Source organism: Vitis riparia, chromosome 13, assembly GCF_004353265.1.
Source record: "Vitis riparia cultivar Riparia Gloire de Montpellier isolate 1030 chromosome 13, EGFV_Vit.rip_1.0, whole genome shotgun sequence".
NCBI classification, from domain to species: domain Eukaryota; kingdom Viridiplantae; phylum Streptophyta; class Magnoliopsida; order Vitales; family Vitaceae; genus Vitis; species Vitis riparia.
This window is the reverse complement of record NC_048443.1, coordinates 11,497,372-11,515,007: the sequence shown is the minus strand read 5'-3', so window position 1 is coordinate 11,515,007 and position 17,636 is coordinate 11,497,372. Positions and strand designations below refer to the sequence as shown.

General features: G+C 33.0%; 1 protein-coding gene across 1 annotated transcript; it reads right to left on the bottom strand.

Annotated features, from left to right (window-relative positions):
* Positions 1 to 14,983: 14,983 nt before the first annotated feature.
* LOC117928320 lies at positions 14,984 to 17,203 on the bottom strand. Its single transcript, XM_034848224.1, has 2 exons — positions 17,004 to 17,203; positions 14,984 to 16,832 (listed from the first exon to the last, which is right to left on the bottom strand). Exons 1-2 carry the CDS (start codon positions 17,201 to 17,203, stop codon positions 14,984 to 14,986), a joined length of 2,049 nt encoding a protein of 682 aa, XP_034704115.1.
* Between the last annotated feature and the right edge of the window lie 433 nt (positions 17,204 to 17,636).

The following is a 17,636-nucleotide window of genomic DNA, read 5'->3' as shown; positions in this document are numbered from 1 at the left end:
AAAAAAGAGGAAATTTAAGGAAGTTGAGTGATTCTTGGAAGGACGCACCATTGTTTCTTGGAGTGGGAGACTGTTAGTCACCAGAGCTAAGAAGGATATTCATTTTGTGGTGGCCATTTTGGGAGGACCAGAGGAGCACCTTCAGGTATGGTCTCTTTGCAGATTTCCTTTTTATTCTCTTCATCACCCTATTCCTTGTTCATCTCTTGCTGTTTCTGGATATTCATTTGTTGATTTTAGGCATGAATGATAAGAGACCGAATATTTATCTCTATTGATTTCTTGGGTCGTTATGGATTGATTGTTATTGCTTCATCTCTCATTTCTCTGATTCCATTTTTAAGGGCAACCTGACTTAGCCTCAAATCTACTGTGTCATATCATAAGTTTTGTTGCATTCCCTATTTCTCTCTTAAAACCACTTTGTATTCACATATTGGTCTTCAGCCCATGGATGGAATAATGAAACAGGGCTTCACCTAATGACTTTCTTTTTATGCTCTGCTTTTGTAAAAGTTTCTTTTATGTTTTCCTCTGTTTTTAATGGAATGGATCATAAGAATGATGCAATTTGGGTCGGGTTGATGGGTCTGGTCCCTCAAACTGTTTGTGGCATTTCTGCAAGTGGGGTTTGAGAAAGAAAGAAACTTTGTGGAAGTCAAGCTGAAAATTGGTAGTAGTATGGTATATGTGTAGCAGATGAGGCCTCGAGTTTGAATGAGATTGATGTCGTATTTCTTGAATGTTACTCCTTAGGATTGTGTGCTACAAGACAATGGGTTTCAGAGAATTTGAGGATCTTATAGACAAAAATAAAAAAATAAAAAAATAGGGACCATTTCTTGGTATCAGCATCATTTCTGGGTTCAAACAAGGGTTTTTTGGAATGAATTTACTTGTCCAATTGTCCGATGCTCTAGAATGAATGTTTTTCCATGACTTGAATGAAGAGATGAACCCCACGCGCATGTGATCATCATGCATGGGTGTGGCTAACCTTTTTTTTTTTTTTCATTTTGCTATTAAGTTTCTACCAAACCCACTGCCACTTGCTCAGTTCACCACCACCCAGACCACACCACCTAAGTCGTTTTTGAACTTCACTTCACTTCACTTCCTTCCTTCCCATGCGCAAGGCTATCATCCTCTCTCCATCCTTCATGTCCATCAGGTTCACCACCGTACCCATTTTTCCATCCTTCATGCTCATCAAATTCATCACCATGCCTTCTATCTTCAGCTCATTACCAGCACCGCACTCCCTCACGATCACCACACAACTCACCCACGACCACCACACCACCACTATGTAGCCCACACCTCCCTCATAGCTCACCCACGGCCGCCACACCACCACTATGCAGCCCACACCTCCGTCACAGCTCACCCATGACCACCACATTACCACCATGCATCCCACACCTCTCTCACAGCTCACCCACGACCACCATATGGCCATCACATAGCTCCCACACAGCCCTCATGGCCACCACACCACCACCATGCAGCCCACACCTCCCTCATAGCTCACCCATGGCCACCACACCTCCATCATAGCTCACCCATGGCCACCACATCACCACCATGCAGCCCACACCTCCCTCACAACTCATCCACGACCACCACACCACCCACATGCAGCTCACGACCACCACATAGCTCACCTACAACCCACAGCTCATCCACGGCCACCATATGGTTTTCTTAACTGAAAAAAGTTCCCATGGCTTTTGCTTATTTCCATCTATATGTATTTCCTAGACGGCTCAATGGGCAGGCTTTATGCAGTATACACAATTGACCACAGCATATCATTTAGGCTGCTACCCTGATAAACATTCTGATACAAAGGGAACTGAAGGTTGGGCCAACAAACCACAGAAATGCTGGTTTCAATCTGTTTATATGAGATTTGATGAGAACTGAAGGGGATCAAAACGAGAACTGAAAACCAAAGAGGACTGGACGGGATTGATATGAGAACCAAATGCGATCTATCTGTTGATGCTATTTGATACCAGAATAATGGAGAAAACAAACGATAAGATTACAATGAACTCGATAGAGATCCAGAAATCACCACCCTTTGAGTCAACTGAAAACTAGAAACTCAGCCCTCAGTGGAATCCACCAAAGTGACACAGAGTTCGATGATCATTTCACACCTCAAGCATGACTCAAAGTGTGAATTGAACCAAACATTCATCTTATAACTGAAAGATACCAATTACCAAATTCTTATTCAAAGTAGTAAAACAAAATTCTATAATCCTCAAATTTCAACTTCAAAACTAACATATTAACCAAAATGTTATTGTCTAAACAACTTTAAACTTAACAATTCCAATAGTCATTAAATTCTAACTTTTAAACAATATAAAAAAATAAAGGTTAAACCAAAGTCCTAGCCATGACAAAATCTCATCCTAACCGTCACTCCTTGCCCAAATTGAGAGTACTTGAAAAATTGTCAACAAAAAGGAATGAGCTCAAAGCCCAACAAGGAATATTAATACAATTTCATGGATCAAACATTTTCAATTATGAATACAGATAAGAGATACAATGTATAATTCTTTTCATAAAAACTTTTGAGTTTAAACATGCTAATACATTTAAAACTTTTCAACAAAACATTTTCATATTAAATCCAAAGCAAATACATTCAAAACATTTTTACTTTGGGTATCAAAATCAAATGGTGCCCAGTTAGGTGTGACTTTACAATTGGGTGGATAGCTTCAAATTTGTTCATTTTAAGGTGGATAAAACTAAATACTACAAGTACTAGTAACTTTTAACCAAACCTTAGAGGCTGATATTCAAAGCAATTATATTCCCTACCTAGAAATGTAAAGGTTAACAATTATAATCCATTGACTAGAGTAAAAAATGTTAATAATTATAATCTATTGACTAGGAACAAACAAATCAAAGTCAAAACACTTTATTTCATTAATTCAAACTTACAAAAAAAAAAAATAAAAAATTCTCTATAATTTTTTTTTTCTATTATAAACAAAGGAAAATGTTATAACATATTTTTCATGCAAAAATTATATTTGATCCATGCATAGAAATAAAAATAACATTTTTCATTAATAACATATAAAAATAAATATTTCTTTTAAAAAATATGTATTAATTTCCTTTACCTTAAAGAAGTACTAAAAAACCTTGAAGAAATTAATCCTGAAAAGTCTACTCTTCACCTAACATAACCAAAAAAAAAAGTTATTACTATTTATCTAAAAATTATAAGTTTGATAATCCTAAGAATTTCTTATATTGATATTATTATTATCTTTAATATTATTTTCAACTTCCTAATCAATAATAATTTAATTAGTGAGTTTCCAAAAACTCATATTCCTTCCAAACTCTATCCTAAGAATCTATTTCTCTTTCCTTATTTAAGTAAAATTAATAAGTTTTTTTTTTACATCTATATAAAACTCTTTTCCCAATTTGTTTTAAATAATATATAACTAGTTTAGTTAAACCGTAATTTTATTTCATTTATTAAGTTCTATTTGATTTATTAACTTGATATCAAATCCTCCTCCTAAATGCTTTTATACTTTAATATTAAATGATAACCACTTGTTTTTTTTCCACATAGAACACACATATCCATTGCCATGCACTCCTTTTTTTCCCTTCTTTTTTTTCTTCTTTTCCTACACAACACCTAGGCCATCTCATTCTTTCTTTCCTTTTTATTTTTTATTTTTTATTTTTATTTTTATTTTTAATTTTCCAATCTAAAGCAACACACAACTACATTTTTTTCCAACTCTCAACCTCCACGTCTAAACAACATAAGTAATATTATTATTATTATTATTATTTTTTAAAAAAAGTGATATTTAGGGTTAAAATATTAACTTTTAGGTTTGGATGTTCTCAAACCTTGAATCTAAGTGTTGAAGAATCAAATTGATATCTTCAAAAGTCTCATAGATCCAAGATCTTCCGCTCGATAGCTCTTTATTGATCTTGGTACATTTTCGGTGGAGAGGAAGAGATGGTGGAGGCTATGACTCTCTTTCTCTCTAGAGGTGGAAGACAACTCTATGAAAAAGTTGTGGAAACTCTAACCCCTAACCCCTGAGAGGGTATTTATAGGGTTCCCTAATGGGCTTAAGTGACTTGAGCCCACTCAAGGCTTCGGTCACTTAATCTAACCCAAAACGAGTCCTAATTAATTAATTAACCCAACAAAGCCTGCTAATTAATCAACTAGCCCAATCTAGTGACCTTATTCACTTACCTCTGTGCAAGTTTCATAGTTACCAAAATGCGCTTATGCCCTAGATTGATTAATTAATTAGTCTAGAGTGTTCTAATTGATTAATTGGTAGGCCCTAATGGCTTAATTAATCAATTAATAGGAATAGTCAAATCTCACTAAAAGAAATAACCTAGTACTAGTCAAACATTTGACTTCTAATGCCTAGGTCATATTAATCTATATAGGATCCAAAGACTAATTAAGTCTAGACCTTCTTAATCCATATGATCTTTTAGTATATGAATCCTATATAGATGGTAAAATGACTAAGAGACCCTTTTATTTTTAAAGGACTTGGAACCAAGGAATGTTTGGAGTTAGTGCATACTTATGTATATGAATTTTGTGTTTATATAGAAAAGGTATAGGTATTTGATCATTTTATTGATAAATACTCTAGTTTTGGATATGTAGATAGGAAATCTGATGCATTGGATAAATTCATTGAATTTAAAGCGGAATCGGATAACCTATTGGGTAAACATATCAAGGCACTTTGATTAGATTGAGGTAGTTAGTCTAGTAGGTTTGATTCTTTCTAAATGAAGCATGAGATTTTATCCCAATTGTGTTCACCAAGGACTCCATTGCAAAATGGAGTAATGGAAAGAAGATATTGAACTTTGGTAGATAAAGTGAGATTGGTGATTAGTTTCTTACTACTTCCCATATTATTTGGGGATATATCTTAAAGACTATGTAATACCCTTTTTTTTCTAAGGAGGTGTATTAGTTTATAGGATATCCAAGAAGATTTCAGGATTATTACTTTATAGTCAAAATTATCAAAAGATGTTTGTTGTTACAAATACTAGATTTTTTATAAAGACTATATGATATGTAATAATGCAAGCAATGATATAGATTGGAGAATACTAGAAGATAATACCACCATACACAAGATACTATGGATCTAGTACCAACCATTCCCATTTCTAGTACACCAATGCCTTGTCGTAGTGGGAGGATTGTTAAACAACCAGACCAATTCATGTATTTAGGAAAGTCTTTCAAGGCTATTCTAAAGGAACATGAGATCGATCCCATAGATTACGATAAAAAGCTATGGAGGCAAAGTTAGAATCCTTGTGATTCTAATATAGTCTAGGTTCTCGTAGAAGTACTTGAAGGAATAAAACCCATAGGTGTAAGTTGGTCTACAAGAGGAAGAAATGAGTAAATGAAAAAGTTGATATTTATGTGGCTAGGTTGTAGCTAAAGGTTATAGTTCGAAACATTGTTTCAAATATAAGAGGTCCTTTCACCAGTAGCCATATTTAGATCCATTCGAGTACTCCTACTTATTGCTATGTATCTCATTTATGAGATATTGCAATAGGATGTAAGGTAGTGTTCTTAAATGATTGTCTTGATATTACCATCTATATAATTTAACTAGATATTTTCATAGCAAAGGGCCTTGTGAGTACAAGAAATTGTAGGGAAGCATGGTGGTGCTCTAGGATCTTGTAGATAAATGACAATCTACTCATTGGTAATGATGTAGGGTTATTGTCCTTAGTTAAAATATGGTTTTCTACTAAATTCTAGATGAAAGATCTAGGAGAAGCATAGTATATTCTTAGGATTAAGGTCTTTAAGAACCGCAAGAATAGGAAACTAGTGCTATCTCAAGCTACCTACATAGATATTGGTCAAGTATGTGATGCAGGATTCTAAGAAAGGTTTATTACCTTTTAGGCATGAAATTCCTCTTTCTCAGGATCAGTGTCCTAAAACACTTAAGGAGAAAGAGCGCATACAGTCAATATCCTATGCCTCTACAGTGGGTAGCTCACTACAAGAAAAAAGGTCTTCATTGACAGTTTTTCATCGTCAAGATAAGGTATATCTATTAAGGTAGATTAGTATTCACATATGTCGTCTATGCCAGTGTCAAGAAATGATAAAAGCTAGCTTGACATATGCATATGTTAAGTAGACCTTATTTCTATCAATGTAGGAATCTTATTAATATGACATATGTTAAAACGTTTCTTCCACTTTAGTCAAGGTTAGGTTAAACATATGTGATGGTTAAGTCATTGTTTTGTCAAGATTATATTCAATATATGTTAAGCTTAAGTATGATATATGTCAACGTTGTTTTATATGCTTTTAAATTTAATTTACACATATGTCAAGGATGTTTTTTGTTTTTTTTTTTTTTTTTAAAGTTGAAATTTAATATGTTAAGGTTCTTTTATTCTTATGTCAAGGAATACAATTTCTTTTATGTCAAGATTTCTTTATTCATATAAAGGAAATTGTTTTATTTCATATCAAGGTTGCATATGGAACATGTCAACATGTTGCCCAAATAATCTGCATCAAAATTGAACCTGTTGTGTGTGTGTCTATATATATATATATATAAAGTACATGAATGTATAAAATATATTTTAAAAAAAATATGAACATGTAGGCAAATATATTGACAAAAAAAAAAAACCTTAATATCCTTGCATAATCTTATATTATCTCACATACATCCAAAAAAAGGCATATATGTACCCAAAAATCCAATAGTTATACATGATAAATATAATGTAGCCATGATCTTGTGCCTTCAAAAGTGCTGTAATTGCTGCAAATGCCACAAAATCTTCTGCAAGTAAGAAAAAAAAATCAGTATATGTTTATATTTGAAAGATTAATAAAAGGATATAAACATGTATCCAAATATATTCCCAAACAACCTAACAACTATATAAAATCTTGTTATCTTGTCAAATATATATGAAAAAAGAATAGATATTTACCCAAAAATAACCAAATATCAAGTAGTTGTACATGATAACAAAAATTTATGCGTGCTTTTCTCCTCTAAAAACTGCAGCACTGCAAATGTCACCTAACCTTTGGCAAGAAAGAAAAAAGTAACATTATTTTATATTTATAACATTAGTCCAGACCAGGAGATTTATGGGTGTGAAGTGGATTTGCTAGGACGTGCTGGGAAAGTTGAGGAAGCTTATGAACTCATAGAGAGCATGCCATTCAAGCCTGATGAGTGTGTTTGGGGGCCATTTCTTGGAGCTTGTAAAGCACACAGGTTTCCCAATTCCAGAAAATTAGCTGCTCACAGGATTTTGGATCTGAGGCCTAATATGGCAGGGACTTATGTGATGCTATCAAATATATATGCTGCTGATGGTAAGTGGGGGAGTTTGTAAGACTGAGAAAGTTGATGAAAAGAATGGGAAATAAGAAGGAGACTGGTAGGAGCTGGGTCGAGGTAGGAAATCATGTCTATAGTTTTGTTGTTGGGGATGAGGTGGGCCCCAAAATAGAGGGGATATATCAAGTTCTGGAAAATTTGATTGGGCATATGAAGGAATCAAGGTATGTTCCTGATTTAGATTGCTTGATATATGACTTAGAAGATGGCACTTGAGAAGCAGTTGAAGTCCAAAAGGTGAGAAAACCATATACAAATGGGGGATTGAAGAGAGTCATTTGATTTTTATGAACAACCTCGAAGTGGGTAGTAGCAAGAAAGTTTCGAGGTGAATTGACCTTTCCATCTTTGAAAGAGATCCTATTTTATTATAACAGAGAAGAAGAATGATCTGTAGTAATAACATGATGGTGTGCAACAAATAAGACATCTTATCATATCAGCAAAGACCATTGTTTGTATATACAAAATTCATAATGTACTTATCTTATGGCCTTAATTTGTACTACAACACATTAATAACCAAAGAGAAATGCATTGAAAGATTATTCTTCGACTTACTTGGTTGTGAGTGCCCTTTGTTGTTTGGGACAACTTCTAGGACTGCAGCTTTAGATTTTGATAACATGTTTACAACCTCAACTCCATGGATGTGAAATGAAAGACAAGATGTGTTATTTAAAATGCATACCATGTAGGACTAAGACATTCAACTCCTAAACCAAATTCAAGTTGATACGATCTTTGAAAATTTTGAAATCTCAAATTTAATCACTAGCAAGGAGCTAACCTTAACTTGTTATGGCATTGGCAAACCAAAAACTAATTGATGAGAGGAGCTTTCCTTCCATGGTGAACACCATTTCAATGGAGAGGAAGAGTGGCACTTTCCTTTATGTTGGATAACATTTCTATGAACCTGCAAGATTAACAAAAGGCAAGGTTAAACTCATTTTGTAGCATTTCTAAGACAGCCAAGTAAAATCTGCTTTAGATAGATTATGTATCATTTTTTATTCATAAAATCTACATCCAATGTATATTAAACATGTCACCTAATCTTTTGCAAGTATGAAAAAAAACAACATTATTTTATATTTGTGTTTGAAAGTTCATTAAAAAGATATAAATATGTATCCTAAATATATCAAAATGTATCCACAAACAACCTAACAAGTATACATGATCTTATACTATTATAAAATATATATATATATATATATATATATATATATAAGATATTTACTAAAAAAGAACCAAAAATTAAATAATTATGCATGATACCAAGAATTTATACATGATTTTATACTCTAAAAATTGCAAGTGCTACAAATGCCACCCAACCTCTTGCAAGAAAAAAAAAAAAAACATTACTTTAAGTCTATATTTGAAATTTTACTAAAATGATATTAACATGTACCAAAATTTATGCGAAAAGAATCCAACAAACATACATAATAAAAAAAACATGAATTAGTACTTTCATCAAATGTATCTTTTAAAAGATATAGGTATGTACCCAAAAGTATCCAAAACTTCAGCATCTATGCATGACAATAAGATCTTACATATGATCTTGTCATCTCAAAATTGCAACAACTACAAATGTCACTTGAAACCTTGCAAAGAGAAAAGATGCAACATTAATTGAAATTTATGTCTGAAATTTTATTAAAAAATTATAAATTAACATACCCACTATACTTGGTCTAAGATAAGAGTGCTAAAAAATGAGACCCATTCAGATCTCACTTCATCTAACTCAGCTCGTGAATAGGTTTTTTTTCCTTCAAACTAAAATATATGACAAGAGAAAATATGTTATTGTGAAACATTAAATATATGTATAAGTTCTCATGTACTTATGAAAATACATAGGTAGATAAACTTGAGATGTTAAGAGACTTCTATTTGCAATTATGTCTCGCATGTATCGCATGACAAAATATCCGCACATGACACCATCCAACTGTTTGGGCCCTTATGAGCAAAATTATAGCAACAAAATTTCACAATAAAATATGATATCATATAAATTTGGTCAATTTTTTCATCATTCACATTTTAAATTTAAAAAAGGAATGAATGACATAATGTTAGTTTCAAGTTAAATTTGCACCTAAATTATACTCAATACATGTCTAGCATAATACCTTAAGCTCCCATGTTTACAACTTGGAGGGTTAAATTAGGTAAAATATAAGAATGTACAATACAATGTATATGTGAAATATGGAGAAAAAAAAATGAATAGATAAAGGTAATGATTAATTATATTTATTAAGAATAGTGATTAACTTTAAAAAAATATAATAGTTAACTTTTGTCTATGTGAGAATATCCCTTAGAAAAGATCATGACTTTGAAGACTTCATTAAGGTAAATCAATCAAACTTCAAGAGCAATTATCGATAATATATTTGGAAATATGTACTATTAACCTCATTTTACATCTCATAGATTGACATTATAGAAGAGAAATGCAATTAGTAATTATAAGGAATAAATGTTTTACATATGAACAATTTGATTGAAGATGGATAAAAGAGTAAAGAGTTTTGATTAAAGAGAGAAAGAGAGAGAGAGAGAGGTTGTGCCTTACAAGAAACATCTAAACTAAATATAGGATGTATATAAGACATACTAAGGTTAAAAGAAAGATATAAAGAACAACTCACACCTAAGTAACATGATCAAAGCTATCTAAAGGATCCCCATTGCTTCCTTACCCACACACACATCTAAATTGTTCTAAAGGATTGTAAATGCTATGGATATAGTGATCAAAATTTAATAATTGTTCTTCCTATGACCAACATTTCAAATTGACTAATTATGTATATATTAATTTTTTTATGCTTGAATTTTCTAAGGTTTGATCTTCCACATCATAATACAATTGAAAAAAGTATTCTAGTCATGCATTTTTAAAAAAAAGTTTACTATTTTTCTTCTAGTTTCTATTACTATTTCTTGAAATATTAATTGTAGAAGGTAAAAATGGATCATAAATCTTTCAATCACATGAAAAAATGGGTTTGTTCTTTTTTAGTACTACTTCATTAATTAATAGTGGAATAATGGACATACGAGTACATTGTATTCATAGCATTTTAGATTATATTTTCGTAAGGTAGTGAAACAAACATATATGGTATCCTTCTCAACTCAAGTTAGAAATAGGAAATAATAACAAAAACAATTATAAACTAAGAAAATTCATATATATATATATATAGATTAATATTCATGTGAGAGAAAGCCATATAGAATCTTTACATTTCAAAAATCAAGTAAATTTTCATTCAAGAAAGCAACTTAAATGTAAGTAAGTCTTCAAAAAGTTTTGGAGAAAAAAAAATGTAACCTCAACAACCATCCACTTGAGCTCTTTTTTAGATCCTTTCTTCTTTTGAGATACAAAAATTCGAAACCCCCTACAAAAAATAAGATTACATTAGTGTTCGTTTTGAGATATGAAAACTAAAATTATGGTAGGCTTACATGTTCACAATATCTTTTATATCTTGGTATGGCTGTTGCAATTGCGAGTCTAAGTAGTAGACTCTTTGTGCTTTGAGGTCAATTACAGCCAAAACCCAATCAAACCTACAATATATTAACATATAATTTAGATAAATAGCATTTATAAGGCTAATAAATTAAAAACAATTATGATTAACAACTTACCTTGGGTTATATGGAAGAAAAACCAAGTCTGCCAATTTGGAGTCAATTAGGCGATCAGCAATGAACCTTGCTATTTTTTCAATTTGTGGGACTATTGTTCCAGCCTTGGACACCATTCCTGGATGAATAAATATAATTTTCTCCTGTGGTGTCTCATCTAGATGTTCATGCAACCGCCTAATGAAATATCACCCAATTTAGAATTACTTGACAAAAAAAAAAAAAAAAAAAACAGCTTCTACTTATTTATATCATGAATGTAACATAAAGATTTACAACAAAATCTCACCAAATATAGAAACATATGCAATTCATAGTCAACTCTTTTGCAGAAATTACATCATTCATTTCACTTGTCAAGAGGAAAGTTTGAAATTTCATCCCAAAAACATTGATTGGAAAGTCAACTTTGGGTGCCGGTTTACCCTCCAACATTGCTGAAACTGTTTTAGAAAACAGTTGTACATCTCTAGGATTCTCATATTTGATTTTCTTTGGGGATGCTTGTATCTTCTTCATTTTATTCTTCCTCTTGCCAACATCCTAAACACATAAATAGATGCATGCAATTAAAATGAAAAATAAAGAAACCAAGAGTGTAGGAAAATATAACTCAACTTTGAAAGTTTGGGTATAACGTTATTCACCTCATCATCATCATTTATCACAAATGCAATAGGCCACAAAACCTCATATCCAACACCCTCCCTTATTGTCCTAATGTTTTCAGAAAGTGGGAATGGAAGAAGTGCATTAGGTTGAAGAGGGTAAAGGATGACCACTAATATATCAGCACCATCAATGGAAATCTGTGAATCTCGTAAATAAGTTCCATATGCAACAATGTTATCTTCAGTTTCAAGAGCTAATTTGCATTTATAAACCTGTAAAAACATATTTTGTAATCCTTAGTGTTTCATTATAGTTATTTTATATATTGTTTGTATAAATTTAACTTAGAAAAAGGCATATATACCTGAGTTAGTGGAGAAGCTTTTCGAGTCCCTTGTGCTGATAGGTTCTCCACATGAGCACTATCATCAGTCTTCCCTCCTATTTCATGTTGCAACAATTGTTTCCTTATGTTTGTGCTGCTCACTTCAGAGCGGGGTGTGAGGGGTTCTTTTTTTCCAGCTTTCAAAGCAATGATCTCCTCTTCCAAGCTCTTGACTTTCTCCATTAACATCCTTTGACATTCCTCCTCTTCAAGAGTTTTTGTGGGTTTTGGTGTGTTGAAGAATTGTTTGGGCTTTGTTTTTCCACTTTCCTCTAACCCGTCCAGGATGCTCTAATGTACCCAATGCTAAAGTGAGGATATCCTTTTGGCCAACACATGTGATCTTCCCTTCCTCAACATCCTTTGTCAACTCATCCTCCAAAAAAATATAAGATACTTCAAAAGTCATATTAAATAAATAAAAAAAACAAATGAAATTGACTAAAACTAAGTAAAGTTTGACAACTTACAATCTTTTCCACTACAGGCCTCGTAACTTCATCATATTCACCTTTTTTCAATCTTGCTAGCTTCCATAAGACCCATCTATCAATAGGTTTCCTCGAACCTGTCTTTTGCATCTATCAAAAAACAAAAAAGTGAAGTAATTAAACTTTACAAAAGTAAATGTCCAACAAAATAAAATATACTAATTCAACTTACCAATTCTTCTTGAAGTCCTGCATATCCTTTCCTACTCACTCGATGAATATAAACGTATTTTGCCCTCCTTTCTTTTCCTTTTTTTGATTTAACTTGAAACTCTTTTGACAACCTATTAGCCACTAACTTTCTCCAGTCTTCAATTGGAATGTAATTATATTCAGTTGGTGGCTGCAAAAGATACTCGGGCTTATCCTTATAAGGCAGGATATACTCTTTTGTCAATCTGTGCCTGAATGACCTAAAGCTAGTCCCAATGGATGCTATGACGTTGTTTTTGCTATTCTCATCAACCAAGAATGCACCCTAAAATATAAGATCTTGATTATTTACACAAAATAAAGGAAAATAATTTCATTAGATTACTACATACTTTATAAGAAGATATTGGTTATTTAATAATCATGTCAGTCTACACAAAATATAGAAAAATAATTTCAATAGATTTCTATATACCTTAACGCAATCCCATAATTTCTCCTTCAATTCCACAGCACTACTCTCCAATCAGTATGATAAACTGGCACCATGGTTCGTGCTAACACACCCATGTATGATACAAGCTGTACATATCCCTCACCCACTCCCTCACCATCATCATTATATTGAATGTTAATTTTCAGTCCTTCACTTCTCTTTTTAGCAATTTCAGGTTTTAAAGTTGGGCCCTTAACCTTTTTGGTGAAGTAATCTTCTGTTTTCCTTCCTTTTCATCCATCTACATGACAATCAAAAGACTAAGTGATTAATCTCATAATACATACATACATACATACATACATACATAATATACATACATATATATATATATATATATATCTTACATTCAAAAGTAAAACATATATTTTATATTACCTGTTTTTATCTCTTCTTGGTGGAGCCATCCGTAAAAATGTAGCACTTTTCTCCAAGTTCCCAAATAATTCAGAATTAGCAATAATAAACAACACTTGAAAATGTATCTCAACTAAATCTAAAGAAATTAGTTACGAAATGATTCATAAGTATGAATAAATCATTGTTGTACAAACTTTGCAATACATGAAAATTAATCTTACAAGTATATAATAATAAAATATATTGACAAGAATAAAAAAAAAACATAACATTGTGAGCATCATATTGTATATTAACAAAAACTCAAAAATCACATAATACACTTAATAATCACAATCACAACCACAAAAAAGCATTAAGCTTAATTTTCAATCCAAATCCCCTCACAATCAGTACGCATACAAATTTCATCATAATCTTCAACTTCATCAAAAACTAAAGCATACAAATTCATCATAATCTTCACTTCATCAAAAGACTTAATATTAGGCATCCCATTCGCAAATGGGTGATGCTCCATACAATTGTCGGCTATGTTGTCATCACCTTCTATGTCAAACAACTCCATTTTTGGCTTGATAATACAATAGACCATCTTGGATCAACTTGATCTTCTACATAAAAAACTTGTTGGGTTTGCGTTGCCAAAATGAAAGGATCTGATTTATGTCCTATCTTGCTCAAATCAACTAATGTAAAACCAAGCTCATCAATTTTGACACCATTCTTGCTATCAACCCAATCACACTTAAAAACATAAATGTTAAACATGTTATAATCAAGGTCCCATATCTCTGTGATAATCCCATAAAAACACATCTCACCAAGCACAGGATTCTTATCTTTGGAACTTGCAATTTGCATGGTTGATGCCACAATACTAACACCACTATTTTGGTTGACTGGTGCCTCATCACGCTTCTTGATGTGGTAACGACAACCATGAATGATTTATCCAAGGTACGTAAGAACTTGTTGTCTTAGTCCTTGTGCAAGCCACTTAAGTTCCTTTTCAATAGGTTCTTTCTTACTTATGTCATCTGAAACCTATAAGGTTCATTAATGATATGTAAGTTAATGTAATTTTAATTTTGTAAGCATTAAATTTTAAGGGGAGTATGAATAGTTTCATACCTTTTTTCTAAGCCAATAACTAAAATTGCGCACATGTTCATCCTCTAGCCACTTCACTCTCTTTGATTGACGAGGATATTTTGTCTTCAAATATTTCATATGTTCACTATCAAGCAAAAATAGGCAAGTCATGGTTTGTATAAACATTAGTTAGAGTTTTAAAATCATATATTCACATATATGACACTTACTCAATAAACAGTTGTACAATGGTTGTATTTTGTAGAACATAATGATGTGCTTGCTCCACCAATTTATAATCATGAATAGTTATTGCACGACCACCAAGTAATGGTTTCCCACATTTCCATTCATCTTTCACACTAGAAGGAATCCCAATTGCATCCATGCCCGATAAATACTCTGTACAAAACTCTAAGGCTTCCTCTACGATATAACACTCAGCAATGCACCCTTCTGGACGATTATGATTTCTAACATAACCCTTGAGGACTTTCATGTACCTTTCAAATGGGTACATCCATCTCATATACACTGGTCCACATAATCTAACCTCTCTTACCAAATGCACTGTTAAATGAAGCATGATGTCAAAGATGGAAGGTGGAAAATACTTCTCTAGCAAGCACAAAGTCACCACTATGTCCTGTTGTATATCATTCAATCTTGACACGTCCACCACCTTTGCACAAAGTGCATTAAAGAAAAAACACAATCTTGTAATGGCATATCTGACATGCTTAGGCAACACGGATCTTATTGCTACTGGTAGTAGTTGTTGCATAAGTGCATGATAATCATGGGACTTAAGACCATTAAGCTTTAGCTTTTCCATGGACACAAGGTTTCTAAAATTTGAACAATAACCTTCTGGAACCTTCAAATCAACTAAAGTCTGCAATACTATTTTCTTCTCCTTTCTACTAAGAGTATAGCATGCAGGAGGAAGATAAGTTCGCTTCAACCCAAACCTTGGTGCTAAGTCAAGCCTTAAGCCCATTTCGAGAAGATCAAGTCGAGACTTTACTCCATCCTTTGTTTTACCTGGAATGTTAAGCAAAGTTCCAATGATACTCTCGCAAACATTCTTCTCTATATGCATGACATCCAAGTTGTGTCGGATATAAAAATATCTCCAATATTCAAGTTCAAAAAATATAGACTTCTTTTTCCAGCAACTTGTCGGATTAGCAAAGGATTCACATTGTTTAGCCTTTTTTTTCCCCCATGAGTTATCAATCATATCAACCTTTGTAAATATTTCATCTCCAGTGAGTTCTTTTGGAGGTAACCTAAACTCTTGTTCACCATTAAATGCCTTCTTTTGCTTTCTAAATGGATGGTTGCATGGAAGAAATCTTCTATGGCCGATGTATGAGTTCTTATTCCCATGTTTTAGCCAATGTGAATTTGTTTCTTCACCACATATTGGACAAGCATAATATCCCTTAACGGTGCAACCAGACAAGTTTCCATATGCAGGGAAATCATTAATCGTCCATAATAAAATAGCCTTTAATGTGAAGAATTCTTGTTGATGTGCATCATAGGCTTTCACCCCAACCTCCCACAATGTTTTCAAATCATCGACTAATGATGCCAAATAAACATCGATATCCTTACCAGGTTGTCGTGGGCCTGATATTAGTAAAGATAACATCATAAATCTCCTCTTCATGCATAACCAAGGGGGAAAGTTGTAAGTTATTGTGATAACAGGCCAACAACTATGCCTACTGGTCATGGAGCTATGAGGATTGATACCATCTGCTGAAATGGCAAGTCTAAGGTTCCTACAATCCGAAGCAAATTCAGGCCACATTTGGTTCACTAGTTGCCATGTTGGGGAATCCATTGGGTGTCGAAGTTTACCATTATTTTCTCTTCCTTGTGCATGCCATTTTAGGTCTTTCACTATTATGGGAGATTGAAACATCCTCTTAAACCTAGGGATGGGTGGGAAATACCACAACACTTTTGCAGGAATCCTCTTAGTGTTTCTTGCCCCTTCCTTATTTACCTTCCACTTTGACGTTCCACAAGTAGGACATGAAGATGCTTCATTTAACTCATTCCTGTATAATATGCAATCATTTGGTTATGCATGTATCTTTTTGTATTCCATCCCTAATGCATTCAAAGTTTTCTTTGCCTCATACATGGATAAGGGCATCTCATTGTTGACCGGGAGCATATCCCCTAATATTTGGAATAAATCTGAAAAGCTTTTATCTAACTACCCATACCGTGCCTTCACATTGTACAATTTAACTAGTGCAGAAAGTTTTGTGAACTTTATACAACTAGGATACAAAGGTTTTTCAGCATCTTCAAGCAATTTTTTAAATGACATTGGGTCTGTCATAAACTCAGCTTCTATAGCATGAACCATTTCTACTGTATTAGCAACGTCACCACAATCCATCGTGTCATAACGTTGTGCCATTTCAGTTGGTTGGCTACTAGTAGGACCTACTTCTCCATGCCAATACCATGTACAATAACTCTGGTCATTCCATTGAAAAACATATGTTCCCGAATCTTGGTAGGTGTATGATGTATTAAGTTTCCACATCGCATACAAGGACAACGAATTCCACGTTGATTGGGACAATGTTCTAATGCAAAATTAATGAAGTATTCAACTCCTTCCTCATACTCCCTTGACATTCTATCTTTAGACATCCAACTTCGATTCATTCTATGATTCAAATACACAATGAATTAATCATGAGGAATTTTAACATTAGAATCAACTTGTTAAGAGTAAGGGCTCTTGCTCCATGCATTAGACCCCCCCCCCCCCCCCCCCCCCCTTTTTTTTTTGTCTACAAAAGCAATTGTTTTAACACTTTTGAAATGTTAATGTTGTATCATAT

What these genes read in the sequence shown, in the direction of transcription:
- LOC117928320 (XM_034848224.1), bottom strand. Translation starts at nt 17,203, where the DNA reads ATGGCACAACGTTATGACACGATGGATTGTGGTGACGTTGCTAATACA. An exon ending in TTGTACAATGTGAAGGCACG is followed by an intron (nt 16,833 to 17,003) that starts GTATGGGTAGTT and finishes CATATTATACAG; the next exon opens with GAATGAGTTAAATGAAGCAT.